This window comes from Hylobates moloch, unplaced genomic scaffold, assembly GCF_009828535.3.
Source record: "Hylobates moloch isolate HMO894 unplaced genomic scaffold, HMol_V3 SCAFFOLD_22, whole genome shotgun sequence".
NCBI classification, from domain to species: Eukaryota; Metazoa; Chordata; class Mammalia; order Primates; family Hylobatidae; genus Hylobates; species Hylobates moloch.
The window spans coordinates 35,263,215-35,277,895 of record NW_026652297.1 but is presented as its reverse complement, the minus strand read 5'-3'; the positions used below and the strand labels follow the sequence as shown (position 1 = coordinate 35,277,895).

The following is a 14,681-nucleotide window of genomic DNA, read 5'->3' as shown; positions in this document are numbered from 1 at the left end:
GCAGAGAAAGGAAAAGAGCTGCGTTCATGGCGCACCCACCATGTACAGATGCGTACTGGGGGCTTCGCACATTCCATAGGAAAGTGAGTACTTACATAGTATTCAGCAGAACTGACGGGACTTCCAGCCCTGAGAAGTAGCCTCGGAGGGAGGGAGCCAGCGCATCTGGAAAGACATGTGGGGAGAAGGCCGTGAGCCAGGGCTCCCCAACATATCCCCATTCTCACGGAGGGTCACGGTCCTGCTTGGCTACCACTTCCCTACTGTTCCAAGATGGTACCCACTCACACTAGCCTGTGAGGGCCTCTTCCCCAAGGGGCTGAAAAGCACCAGAGCAGTGTCCTGAGAGGCCTTCCACACACCCTTATGAACACACGGGCAAGCTCTCTGAGGAAAGCACCCACCTCGAGAACTGCCCGAGGTTCCACCAACTCCTCTGCTCTCATCCTCCTTTTAAAGGTTAGCAGCCATTTTGAGGCTAAGATCCGGCACAGCCAATTCCTTTTCCCAGGCCTAGGCTGGTGAAAGGCTATCTAATGGCTTTCTAGGCAGAGTATGGAAACATAGCTGCTTTGGTAAGGAAGGGGCAGTTCATGACCCCATCCACACCAGTGGCCTGGCCAGGACTTCTTTGCGATTCTGTTCCTGTTCTGTTAGAAAAAGGGTTCCAGCTTCTTGGCACTGTGGGTGTCTGGTACCCCAGGCCCTCTGTTCACCCTGCTGAGATGGGCCTACAGCCTTTAGCAAGGAGCCTCCCAGCTGGGACCAGCAGCCCTGTCTCTTCCATTAGCCTTCTAAAGTGGAAGGCCAGCTGCAAACACAGGTGCATTGAGCAACACTTTGTCCACCTGGCAGCATATTCCAGGTCCTATGCCAAGGAAAACATGAAAAAAAAAAAAAAATATTCGGGCGCGGTGGCTCACGCCTGTAATCCTAGCACTTTGGGAAGTTGAGGCGGGCGGATCACCTGAGGTCAGGAGTTCAAGACCAGCCTGACCAACATGGAGAAACCTCATCTCTACTAAAAATACAAAATTAGCTGGGCGTGGGGGTGCACGCCTGTAATCTCAGCTACTTGGGAGGCTGAGGCAGGAGAATCGCTTGAACCAGGAGGGCAGAGGTTGCAGTAAGCCGAGATTGTGCCACTGCACTCCAGTCTGGGCAATGAGTGAAACTCAATCTCAAAAAAAAAAAAAAAAAAAAAAAAAAACAAACCACACACACACACAAAAACACCCAAAAGGGCAAGCACGTTTGTCTTTAACAGCATCCATCACTGGCCATGTTAGTTTTGGACACAGGCAAGAGATGCCCGCCTCCCACTGCTCTTCCTTTCACATGGAGGCAGCATGGTCTCCCCGTGACCACCATAAGCAGCCCAGAAGTGCTGCTGGGAGTGGAGGTGAGGTCTGCGGGGCCGGGTGAGGCGATGCCCTCTCGCAGGGTGGCAGAGGACGACTTACTGAGATCCCCAAAGCTTAACGATGAAGCAAGAGCCATTCTGGCTGAAATGGAGATGCAGGCGGGTCTGGGAGGCAGCGCTGCACAACGCAGGGCTCTGAAGGGACTGGTGGAAAGCTCCTGCCTCATCTCCTTGTTTTACAGGTGTGGGCACCAACTGAGGTCTGGGGATTCTCAATGACCTTGGTCACAGAGCCCAGTGGGATCAGAATCCAGGATGAGGCCCCATGAGATCCCCTAACTTGATTCTAAAAGCAGGGATGTCTAGAAATTGGGTCCTAGAGAAATCCGACACAGCACCCCGACCTTGCCCCTGGTCCCAGCACAAGAAGGCCTGGGAATCTCCTCCTCCCCATGGGCCTCCTCACAAGCGGTTCTTTCCTCACTGGCCTGAGTCAGGAAACGCAGGCTTAGGACACACTGGAGCTTCTGCCTGTACGACTCCCTCAGGCTGCCTGTGCATTGGGTCTCCTCTGGTGACCATGCCAGATATGACCAGAGATCAGATGACCAGCTAGAGCAGGGTCCCAGGTATCAGGGAAAGGCAAAGTTGCTGTCCTCAGGGCCACCAGCAGGTACCAAAGCTCATTTAAGGCAGGGCTGGGGTCACTCCCAACACTCATTGCAATTACAGGGACATGGGTCAGAAACTTTTCCCATGCGGGGAGGCTAGAAAACACTTCTCTGGGAAATTAGAAGTGTGTTCAGAACAAAAGGAGGAGGGCAATAGTGGGGAAGATGGGGGTGAGGTAGGGGTGGGCAGGGAAGGGGACAGAAGAGTCCAGGGGAGGAGAGGGAGGGCAGAGGTGGGGAGAAGAAAGAACTCATACCTACCCACGGCTCACGGCCTGGTGCATCTGAATCCACTTGCTCACTAAGCAAAGAGCAGAGTTGGAGCTGCCTTCCTGAGACAGGTGGGAAAGGATGGGGCGGGGACACAGAGCCCCCATGGCAGGTGGGGGGCTGGACACCTAAACACACAGTAGAGGGTGATGGGTCTGTGTGCACTGGGTCAGTGTGGAGCGCAGTGGTGCGACTGGTGCGGCCTGGGTGTGGGTTGGGGCGCTGAGCCCCGACGAGGCCAAGACATGACGGTGTTTCACAGTAGACACAAGAAGGGGAGGGCTGCCCGGGGAGGAGAGCCGCACAGTGGATGGCATGGTTCTGCTTTCGGTGCAGGTGACTGCGAGAAGGAAGCCCTGCCCCAGCCTCTCTGACCAGCTCTCGCGCACAGCCCTCACGTTCTCACTCGCACAGGTGCCTGCAGGGTTGGGGACGAGCGTGCAGCCCGTCTTCAGGCGCTCATCAGCCTGGTCAAGGCGCACTCCAGAGTGACAGGATGGCGGGTTCCGAGCTGTGGGGTCCAGGGGAGGCTGTGCTCAGCTGAGGAGTGAGGACGCCAGCGATGCAATAGGTGGCTGCTCCTCAGAGTGGATGTGGTGGTGGGTGGCGGACACACAGACCCCTGAATTCATTGCTCTTGTGTCTCAGGCTAGGACACTACGTGCTTGCCAAGCGGGGGGCTCTTCTCACCGCATCCACAGACACCCACGGCTGCCTCCTCTTCCAGCCTGAGAGGCTCCGCTGCGCCCAGCTTCCAGCAGAGGGCAGTGCCCCCCTGGCCAAGTCTGAGCGGCTCATCCAGGTTCCCGCACCACAGCTAGGCAGAGCGGCAGGGCTCATGGTGTACAGCAGAGTTCGGGCAGCCGGCCCAGGGAGGGGAACAAGCTGCTCTGCGCTAATCACTGTGTGGGGGTAATGAGGAGAGGGTTCTCTCTTAGCCCCATTCGGGCTGCTTGTTCTGCTGAGCTTTTGGCCCCAGGTCACTCCCGCCCATCCCATAAGGGCTGCTTTACAATTCTTCTTAACGGGGAAACCTACAGTTCCCTCCAGACTGCCTGCGTCAAGGTCCTCTCCAAACAGTTCAGCAGGCTAGTTTAGGGCTCCTCATTAGAATAATGTGACAAGGGCTGGCCTTCCATGCAAGGCAGTGGCCCCTGACATTTCTTCATGCCATGTGCAGAAAACGTGTGTGTACACACACACACACACACACACACACACACACACACACACACACACTCTTCCTCCATAGTTCTCTGTCTCAAATGTGCACACTCACAGTCTTACACACAATTCCAGGGGCTTCTCAAGACCCTGTGAGAAACTTTAACACAATATACTTAACCAAACTGACCCTGACATTTACTCTGTGCCAGAGACCGTGCTAAGCACTTCACATGGCCTGTGACATCTAAGGCAACATGGACGACCCTGGGAATCTTCTCCACTAGAACTTAACAATAGTGGTAGGTTATTACTATGTTACAGTTCACTACCCAGGGCCACACTGTTTGGGATTCTACCATCCCTCTTCTTCAGGAATGCTCTGAAAATGCAGTGCCCCTGCATGGCTAACACTGTAAGTCTCCAGCACTTAGCATGGTGACAGATTGGACAACAGGAGAGCACCAAGATACCCAGAAAAAGAAGCAACTCAGAGTAAAAATCAAATGGAATGCTAGAGAAAACGATACCCACGCATAAAAGTAATTTCCATCCTCTTCCATTTATACATGAGAAAATGAAGGGCCAGAGGATTAAATACAGACAGAATTTATGTTCCTAATACTGACGTCAAGGACAGGAAGACCCTGACTAGTCTCAGGAGGATGCCCTGCCTGAAGTACCAGCCCTTCTGCAGTGGTGACTGGCACAGGGTAAAACTCTAACATTACAGTAATGATTTGCATTGCACTATCCCCTTTGTAGGGGCTGAATCCCACTATCATACTTGCCCTTAGAGTCACGACAAGTGCTTAGCAGGTGACTGGCTCAATTAAGAGTCACTACTGAAAGCAAATACTCTCTGGCTGGACTGTTTTCTTCTCTGGGGAATGAAGGGGTAAGCCTAGACCAGTGGTTCTCAGGTTCCCGGACCATCGGCATCACCTGGGAACTTGTCAGAAATGCCAAAACTCTGGGAGGGGCATCCAATAAACAATACTGTAACCAGCCCTCCAGGTGATCACCAGGCACATGCTCAAGTCTGAGAGATGCTGCTCTTAATTAAGGTTTCAAAAAGTATGGCTGGAAGAACACTGGTCTAGAAATGCTCTAATGTCAAGGACATTAGAGAGAAATGCACAGTTTGGTCCCTTCAGCAGTTTCTTGATACATATCGACACAGTAACGGCTCCAAAAAGTTCCAAAATAAAGAAACCTGTTTGATTTAATCTAGACATGTGCTGCCCACATTTATCTGACTGCAGGATCTCTGGATTATGGAACAGCTGTGAATCCCTGTGGGTGTTGAGAAATGCTGGTCTGGAAGGCCCCTTCCAGTGGTAGCATTTGGTAGATCTAAGAGGCTGGGTTGTGCCATTTGCATGCTTCGAGCTGGAAGACAGACCACCAAAACGGCTAGTGCTCTGATGTCTTACGTACTTGGAGCAGCTAAAGATTTTCTCTCACCTTCCCTAGCGCAGATGCTGTTACCTGAATGCAGGTTTTCCCTGCACCACATTCAGAAGTCAGCTATCCCTCTTTGAACAAAATAGTTAATAACAGTAGCTTGGGCAGGGCGCAGTGGCTCATGCCTGTAATCCCAGCACTTTGGGAGACTGAGGTGGGTGGATCATGAGGTCAAGAGATAGAGATCATCCTGGCTAATATGGTGAAACCCCATCTCTACTAAAAATACAAAAAAACTAGCTGGGCATGGTGGTGCGCACCTGTAGTCCCAGCTACTCAGGAGGCTGAGGCAGGAGGATTGCGTGTACCTGGGAGGCGGAGGTTGCAGTGAGCTGAGATGGCACCACTGCATGCCAGCCTGACGACAGAGCGAGACTTCCTCAACAAAAGACAAAACAAAACAAAACCCACAGTAGCTTGAACAAGTTGTTTTATGTAAGTGACAAGAATGTTATCTCAAACTAATGGGTTAAGGTTTTGATGGCATGGATATTCTCAGGCAGGTTTCCATGACTCTCCCTAGAATGGAGCCCTGAAGTTCCCTGTGGGGCTCGTTCCCAACACTGAGCAACTGCAGGGAACCACTCACACAGTGACTACCTACCATCAACTCTGCCCCACTTGCTCCAGACCTCAGGATCCACTTTTCGGTAGCATCACCAAATAAAGCACATTAGGCCATTACAGCAAGCTCTGTCAGAGGCTGCCAGGCTGAAGAGAGGCTGCCAAGCCCAGCATAGTCTGGTCCAAGAAACTCGAAACTCATCGAATAGGCTGGAGGGATGATGTGCAATACAAAAAGATTGTCTTTCTTACAGCGCTGATTGCAAGATTCTTTTAAATAGCAACCCTCACCTCCATTTCTAATAAAGCACTCACCAAAACTGGAAGAACACTTTTTAGGAATTTCACTGCTGCATGAAATGAGGCCCCCTTGTAAAGGAACCACTCCTCTTCTCCCCACCCCCCAGAATCGGCAGCCTATACTCTTTCTCAGCAGACTCAGGCATGAAAACGCCGTCAGCATTCTTCACTACCTGTCTAGCACCTAATACTCCTTGCCTAGGGCAATTAAGTCGCTATGATCTAGGCAGAATGTCAAGATTTATATGACCTGGTCTTTGGCTAAGGCTGCCATCTCACCTGCCCCAACAGCTGGAAAAGAGGTGAGCAAGAAAGTCCTAGCTGGAGGGGCCGTGCTCCCCGCTGGCCTTGTGCTCTTGCAGGATCTTCCAGTCACAATGGCAGGTGCTACTGAGGTCCGAGCCCAGGCAGGGACAAGGTCTAGACCACAAGGACAAGGTCCTAGGACTGTGAGTACATCCTGGTAAGCCCGATCAAAGCTGGGTTTAATGAAACAAAAGCCTCCAGGGAGAATTTTCTCTCCTGGGCTCTTAGACTCTTTTCCTGTCTGTCCTAAGCACAAGCTAGGCTCTGCTTCCAAACAGGCATGTGAAATGTGCCCAGACATCTCAGAAGTTCACTTGAGATGCCACTTGGGTTAAAGGCACCCAAGCGTGTAACACCCTGTGTCAGATTAAGTCCACAGTGGTTGCTTGTCATCCATATTTAATTCTGTCAGTCTGTTAATTTTTAACTATGTTTGCTATCAAGGGCCATTAGAGGTCCCCAGGAGCTGAGCTCAGTGAAGCGCATAGAACTTCGTGGCAGAACGCACAAAGCTTGAAGTTGGGGTGTCCCACTTTCCCATCCTGTCGCTGGGTCTCGCCTTCCCCACCTGCAGCACAAATCCTGAATAAAACATGATTCCATTTGGAGTTGATTTTCCTTTTCCCCTACTGTCACAATTGGTTTTCTTCACAGAAAAGTTCACTTCCCCCTTTCATGAAGGCTACATTTTATAATTCTAAAGTTTCTCTGCAGCCTTGGTTTTGTTTCCAAAGCAGTTAGAGTTCACATACTTTCCGGATGGCATCTGGGTGCCTATGCCTATAGAAGACAAAAACCTTGGGTGCACAACCAGCCGACCCAACCAGAGCCCCTCGTCTTGGTATACGCCACAGCCACGGACCATTCTCGCCCTGGCTCCGGTGCTTCTCCTTTACCAAAGCAAAAAGCCCGGGCCCTGAGGTTTCTCTTATCGGGGTCCTGGTCAGGAGTCCTTGTGTCCTAAGTGCTTCTCAAGCTTACAGGGAGGACTCAGGAGCCTCTGGGCCACGCCAGACCAAATCCTGACAAAGGGAAGGCATTGGAAGAGCTATTTTAATCATAACTATGAGTTTAAGCCAAACATCTTACTGTTTCCTGCAAAATAAACCCATGGAGATGTTCATTCTTCCCATTTATAGATGAGGAAACTGAGAATCTGTGCAGTTAAAAACCAACTTGCCTAGGATCCCAAATTTAGCAGAGTGGGTAGAAACTGTCATTAAAATCAGGTTTGTTTGATTTAAAAAACTGAGTCCCAGTTAGGTGCCAGGTGCTCAGCAGCACCTGACTGTGACAGTTGGGCCACGCCGTTGTTAATCCCAGGGAACAGCCGAGTGCAGATGGCACTTCCAGGTGCGACTTGTTGGGACGCAGGCTTGGGCTCTTACTACTAATAAGGACAGGGGAGAAGGCGCACAGGATCTGGGGAGCTTAACCTTCCGCAAAGGACAACATGGAACACACTTAGAAACCTGGCAAACAGTGTACCAAATGGAGAGTAATGCTGCCCCCAGTCAGGAGGCGGCCCACGTTGAGACGTTCTGGCAATCCTGAATAATACTGTGATTTCTACGGAAGTCTCCTTGGGATGAGTGACCCTGGCCAAAGCCACACAGCCATATACTAGAGGACTGACTCTGGTTTCTGAACAGCATTTCCTCCTAAAACTGCCCAACATGGAGAGGGCTGGGTCTCAGTAGCAGCAGCTCTGGACAAAAGAACACCTCTCCCTAACACCCTGGACGGATGGTTTTGGAGGACTGCTTCTAAAGAGACCAGCTGGGATGGAGGACAAAATGCTGATGTCTCTCTCACTGCAAATGACGGAAGAGGTGGAGAGGGTCGCCAGGGAGACAGCATCCGCCTGACCGGGGGCGGATTCTCGGGTTTCATGGCAGAACTGTGAAGAGAACAATATCCCCAAGTACAAGATGTAACTCCATTGCCTGGAAATGAGGCTGAGGAGAATCCTAGCAGAAGGACTGTGGGAAGAAAGTGCCAGAAAGTCCAGGGAGGAATGGGCTGGGTGACCTGTGATTCTTTCTCCAGTTTCTCTGATAGGAAAGTGAGATAAGGCTGCAGCTGGAAAGGTCAGAGACAGTGGGTTTGTGTAAAGTAACTCGTGAGAGCAAGGGCCATTCTGTCTCTGGGATTTCAGCTGCCCAGCCCCCTCCACCCCAGATGTATTTCCTGTCAGAAGGGTGTTCCGGTGGCCGTGTCCAGCCTGGTTTGGGTAGGCCCCTCTTTTGAATAAGCTCTCCCAGTGCTGGCACAAGCTGTGGAGATCACACTGCCAGGAGCAGGGCAGGTGCTGTCAATCGGTGCTGTGGGTGGCGCAATGCCTCATCTTACTCCGGTCATTCATTCCTGCTTTCCAGTCTTCCATTTGGCTCCAGCTGTGAGGTCTCTAGCAGCCCCCGTTAGTGTCATCCACATGTGCTGGCCATCCTGTGTCTTAACTGTCACAGCCTTGTGGGTAGCTTAGGCTTAGTCCTGGGCTTCCTTCTCCTTACTGAAAATTCAAGTGCCCCTTAAAAGATCCCTGGGAAGGGCTACCTTTAAAGCAAACATGAAGCCCTTCTAATAGGCCGGGCACTCTCTTAAGTGTTCACATGAAGGATTATTGGCCCTTTTCCTGAAGCCCAGAGAGGTTAAGAAACTTGCTCAATTGAGGTCGCATAGCATGTAAATGGCAGAGCTCGTGTCTGGCCAGGGAGTTCCAGAGCCTGTCCTTTCCACCCTACATTCTTGCCACGAGCTTAGAAAGGAAATGAAGCCCCGCAGAGCTCTCCTGAAAGGCGCAGCTCAGAGCACAGGCCCTGCATCAGGAGGCAGGCATAGAAATCACCCCTACGCTGGCAGGGCGCGGTGGCTCACGCCTGTCACCTGTCATCCCAGCACTTTGGGAGGCCGAGGCGGGCGGATCACAAGGTCAGGAGATCGAAACCATCCTGGCTAACACGGTGAAACTCCATCTCTACTAAAAAATACAAAAAATTAGCCGGGCGTGGTGGCGGGCGCCTGTAGTCCCAGCTACTCAGGAGGCTGAGACAGGAGAATGGCGTGAACCCAGGAGGCGGAGCTTGCAGTGAGCCGAGATCGCACCACTGCCCTCCAGCCTGGATGACAGAGCGAGACTCCGCCTCAAAAAAAAAAAGAAAGAAGGAAAGAAGGAAAGAAAGAAAGGAAAGAAGGAAGGAAGGAAGGAAGGAAGGAAGGAAAGAAAGAAAGAAAGAAAGAAAGAAAGAAAGAAAGAAAAGGAAAAGAAAAAAGAAAAGAAAAGAAAAGAAAAGAAAAGAAAAGAAAAGAAAAGAAAAGAAAGAAAAATCGCCCCCAGGAAGGGCCTAGGAAAGGAAAGGAGACCCAGCGAGCATGAGGCCTGGCCTCCCCGTCCGCCCCTCCTCCTGTGAGAGCTAAGCCAGGTGCTCCTAGAAAGCCTCACCAAACAGGAAACCAGGCCAGGCTGGCACTATCAGGAGACGGAGCACTCAAGGGGTGGCTTCTCCTCACAGTCTGACCTTCACAGAGCTGCAGGTTGAGAAGGAAAGGTAAATGTCAGAGGATGAACAGTTTCATTTATGTCTGAAAACAATGGAAGGCCTTGAGCAGTGGAAGGCCTTGGGCAGAACAGCCCCAAAGGCAAGCTCTGCAGTCCTTCAAAGCTGTGGTTTTCCAGACAGCCACAGCCACAGGTCTGGAGCAGACAGTATATACCTTAGGAAGCCCGGGCCTCAAGGACAAGGTAGTCCGGGGTCAGGGGTCAAGTGCTAAAGTGACCTGAGATTCACAGAAGCAAGCACTGGGAATCTCCGGACTCCTGCCTTACTTTTGGGAGGCAGGACTGCCAGGTGAGGTGTTGAAGCCATGTCCCTGGGGCCCCAGACATGGTTCTGTTCACAGGTTTTCCTATGGGACCAACCACCCTCACAGCACTGGCCAGTGTACAGGCGGTGGAAGCGAAAACCATCGGAGTCTTCGCCTTGTGAGCCTCCCACGCACCTGGAGGGGATCCACAGCTGTCTCGCTGCTGGGAGACTCCTAAGGAACCGTGCGCACTGAGGTCCATACGCGGCACTGCCCTCGAGACACCCCCCAACACTCTATGTATTCAAAACGTACCCGACACCAAAGCAGAAGTCCTTATGTCTTTTGCCTCAGTATTTCCTACAGGGCATAGTGATGCAGATGCTTAATACGATTTGCTTTTTTTAAAATCTAGTTTTCAGAAGTCCCACCCTGCTGATGAGCAACTGCTCAGATACAGGGGTGGTGGGGACAGCCCTGCAGTTCAGGTAGTCCACCCACTATTCCCAGGACCATCTACTCCTCTGTGAGCTCCCTTCCCAGTTAGCCTATGTCTCTCTTCCCATGGTCCACTTCTGTATTTATTTTGGGTTTAACCTTTAAAATTTTTCCAGTGTGTCACAGGGCCATCCCAAGGGACACGCATGCCTTGTCCTCAGGCAGTCTGTGTTATAATTTTAAAACCTTTGGTTTATGTCCAGGTAAGCTGTACAGCAGCCCTATTAGAAATCCGATAGAACTGCTGTTACTCCGGACAAATGAGGCCTCTGAAAAGCAATCAGGTAACCAGGACTTTCTCTCTCAGCCCTACTTACTTACAGAAGCTTCTGGCCCCACACTGTGACTCTGCCTGAAGTACAGGGTGTATGGTGTTGTGTTTCGAGAATGTGGTAAGGACAGTAAACTTTAACGACTTTCTCTCTGCCCCATCACAACAAGACTGAAAGCAAAACATGAGCTCAAACCTAAGAGGCGGAAGTGTGTGAATGTGAGGTGACACAACAGCTGTGTGCTCTCTTCAGTGTGTAAGCTTTTTGAAAGCAACAGATGAAAGCTTCCTCTCCTAATTAATACATTTCAAATACCAATGACCTTGAAAGTAAACTGGATGATCACTTTTAAAAATGTTAATGATCTTCTTAGCAATCCGATGTCTGCTGCACAGGGTCGCTCTTTCATCTCTAAACATTGTCAGTACTGAGGCTTTCAGTCCTATTACCTTATCCAATAATTTCTAAAAAATGGGATCTGATGGCAAATAAGTATCCTTACTTTAGAGCTGGGAAATCTGAAGGGGTACCAGACCACAGCTGAAGCCGGGGCAGAGCTAGAAATGTGACTCAACTGCTTTTCAATGACATATGTCTCCTAGTCTTCCTTCCTGTGGATCCCGGTGGGCAGACTGCACACTGCACCCACACATTTCACAGGGGCTCCCCTAGCTAGATGCAGCATCCCTGCTGAAGTGAGTGAGGTCTCCTGGTGGATGAGACGCTTCCAACATGCAGCTCTTGGTGGCTCTTCCGGGAGCCCAGGCAGAGACAAGCAGCAGCGGTGTGGCCTCGGCTCCAGGACCTGGCCTCTCCAGGAAGCTCGTTCTGAGTCCTTCTATGGTGTCACAGGCCCAATTCTCCCAGAACCTCAGTCAGAGAGTAACATCTTTGCTCCAAAATTGCATCACCATGAAAACAAAACGCTGCAGTCTACTTGAGTTCATTTTTGCTCTGATTAAAATTTTTATTGAAATCTCTCAAAGGTCGTCAAGAAATAGTTTTTGTGAAAGGGGGGAAAAATAGCTAACAAACAAATTCAACATGGGAGCTCCCTCTGCTGGTCTGCAGTAGGTTGGTATGTTACAAACACATTCCCAGAGACAAATCTAATTTGCTGGAGAAGTGGACAAAAGACAGGTGTGTTGGGCTTTGCCTCAGGAGAGAAACACTAGAAGAAAAAAAAAATCCATGTCTCAAAATAGAGCATAACATTGCTAAGAAAAACAAAATTATTTAAAGCCTCTCCAAAGACATTATAAGATTTCCAAAACAAAGACTGAATTCTCCAATATGGGGAGATGCCCCGTAGAGGCTCCAGTCTGCTCTGCCTCCAGTTATAAAGATTCTCTTGGGCCCTTTGGGTGAGGGTTAAGTGCTGATTCCCTTTGCTTTGCCTCCAAGTCTCTTCTTACAGGCTTCCCATCTACTTAGAGAAGAAAGATCCAAGGAGTCATTGGAGTGAGGCCTTTCCAAAATTCCATTAAAGAATAAGTCTGTGGTGAGCCAGCACCTCGGAGTGGAAAGAGCCAGGCCTGGGAGGCAGGTGACCTGGGTCTAGTCATGGTAGAGCCCCTTCAGATTGTGGGTAACTCCCTCCATCTTCTCAGGCCTGTTTCCTCATCTGTAAAATGGGTCAGACCAGCTGATCTGTAAAGCCTCTACTAGTTCATTCTGATTCTCATACTGGACAAATAAATTTAAATAACCGTATTTGTTCATAGAGTCCATGACTGCACTGGGAATGACTCCAAACAAGAAGTGGCGTTGAAAACTGATACCAGATGAGAGTCCCACCAAATCTGGGACCGATGTGGCACAGCTAAGTGGATTCCAGTTTGGGAAAGTCTCAAGATCAAGGAAGAATTCCCAGGGGAGGGTGCCACCATGGGCAATGCATCCCATTAAGTCAAATGGCTGAGTCCATCTAATCTTGGCACTGTCTCTCCCCATCCTTCCTTACAATGAATGGCATATGCTTTCTAATCTCTTGAGACTCTTTAGGCCCTTCTCTTACCATACCGTATCTCCAGAATTACTTCTGATTTTACCCATTACGTGAATGAAGAATGGGCAGATGTCATGGCCAAAAGCCACCATTCCCAGTACTTTCTGGCTGTTGTCAACTCTTGATTATCCAGGGTAAGGGTGAAAGGCTTTGTTGCTGACTAACCAAAGCCATGGCTATTCAGAAGACTATGCAAACCACTGATTCATGGTATTTATTAACATTTGCCTTAATTGCCACGTGATCTGTACCCGGCAGTCTAGCAAGCAGAGACACCATCCAGAGCAGGGGTGGGAGGTGGCAAGCAAAAGGGGCTCTTAGTTGCCCCATGTCATCCACATATTTATCCGCAGCCTGCTACAAAGATCCTCATGACTCAGCAGAAGACACCCACAGGTTTACATTTTATCCCGACCCCGTTACCTGCCAGTTGTGAGGGTTCCCAAGCACTGACGTGGAAAAAGGAAGAAAAAGCAGCAGGGGAAGGAGAAGCCAAAGGCACAGGTAATCCTGGCTCCTTTATTTTCTGTGCCATGTACTCTCAACCACCACCACCACCTACATTTTTTTCTTCACTACTTGTACTACTTTCTCCCTTCTTCTCCCAACATAGAGGGCAATCATTACGGGGCTCAGGCACCAAGGGCAGCCCAGGAAGCCGGGTCATCAATGCACGCACAACATGTTGGTAACTCGGTGAAAAGAATTAAAAGATGTTCAGCCAACAACAATCTTGACCCCATGACTTTCAAGAACCCTCACTGGGGGCTGCTTCTAGGTGGTCTTTATCAAGACAGGGAATTGTGTACAACATAAAGAGTTTTAAGTCAGAAGGAGGTTTTCTGGGAAGCTGTTTATTTCATCCAGCCTTGTAAACAAACACTGAGCAAAACAGGCAAATGAAAACTCTGCCTGTCCAGCCTCATAGTTTTTTAAAATTTAAAATTTAAAGGCTGAATTACACATGCAGAAAGACAAATGAAACCTATGTATGTACTTTCTATGTTACTGGTCATCAATCTTTGCAGGCCAAGAATGAGTGGTGATCTCCAAAGGTGAATCTTTACACTGATTACTACCACTTGCACTAAAAGCAAAGCTAAGAGAAATATTTTCTCCAAGGGGAGAGGAAGTGTTAGTATGTAGACAGTAATCTTTGTGGAGAAACAGGAAGTTTGTTTATAAAAATCAGGCTATTTTTAACTAAGAAAGAAAGCTGGTCAGAATAGAGATCTCTACCTTGACCTGTAATTCCATCTTAGCCACTATCTTGTACCTCCTTTTCTACAGGGTTTCCTGAAAATGGAGAGAAGGAACCCTTAATCTTTCCTGTAACATATTTAAGAAAATACAGCCCTCCCCCCTGGAAGCTTTCCCTTTGGTCAGAGATTCTTCTCGCCGTACACGAGAGTGGAAAACTCTCAACACACAGAAACACGCACAGACGCACATATCCCCTTCTCCTAGCACACACCTTCCTCTGCAGCCCTTCCACACAAGGCACACACGTATACACTCTGGTGATGCCCTCTAGCTAGCTGGGAGCCAGGTGGATAAACCTGCCCCGGTCTCTCATGTGCGATATGAGGTGAGATCATTAAGGAAGAGAGAGGTGTCATTTGGGGCAAACATCAGGCAGTGGGTGATATCATTGCTGTCAGACGATCCTCGTAAGTCCTGAAGGAGTGTCAGCTTGATTTAGAGGGGATCATTAATCTCTTGAAGGTGGATCTGTTAGCTAGATAGGTGTTAGTTGTATGGTGTGCTCTGGGGAACCAAGTTTGAAAGGACTGGTGGTGAAGTGAGTGAAGTCGTGGCCGATGGGTATCAATTACCTGGGCATGCAGTGAAGCGGGATAGGTGAAAGCAGGAGGAGGTAGAGCAGGCGCTAACTCCGCTGGGTACAGAGGGTACGGGGCCCACACTTCAGGGCTACTGGGGTAAAGTGCAGGCACTGTGAGCTCATCTGCAAGAAAAGAATAAGGCGAGAGTTA

General features: G+C 49.8%; 1 protein-coding gene across 8 annotated transcripts in view; it reads right to left on the bottom strand.

The window, feature by feature from the left end:
• RBPMS (RNA binding protein, mRNA processing factor) overlaps nt 1-14,681 on the bottom strand; it is a 182,945-nt gene that overhangs the window by 11,548 nt on the left and 156,716 nt on the right. For 3 of the 8 annotated variants that reach the window (XM_032144481.2, XM_058433316.1, XM_058433315.1), the window contains 2 exons: nt 14,523-14,653; nt 11,617-11,850 (listed from right to left, as the gene is read on the bottom strand). In XM_032144481.2, the coding sequence (XP_032000372.1) occupies nt 11,719-11,850; nt 14,523-14,653 (263 nt within the window). In that variant the 3' untranslated portion in view covers nt 11,617-11,718. Of the gene's footprint in view, nt 1-95; nt 166-2,295; nt 3,207-9,441; nt 9,634-11,616; nt 11,851-14,323; nt 14,654-14,681 lie in introns of those variants that run through there. The other 5 variants (XR_004246247.2, XM_058433317.1, XR_004246249.2 and 2 more) reach the window with 4 other exon arrangements.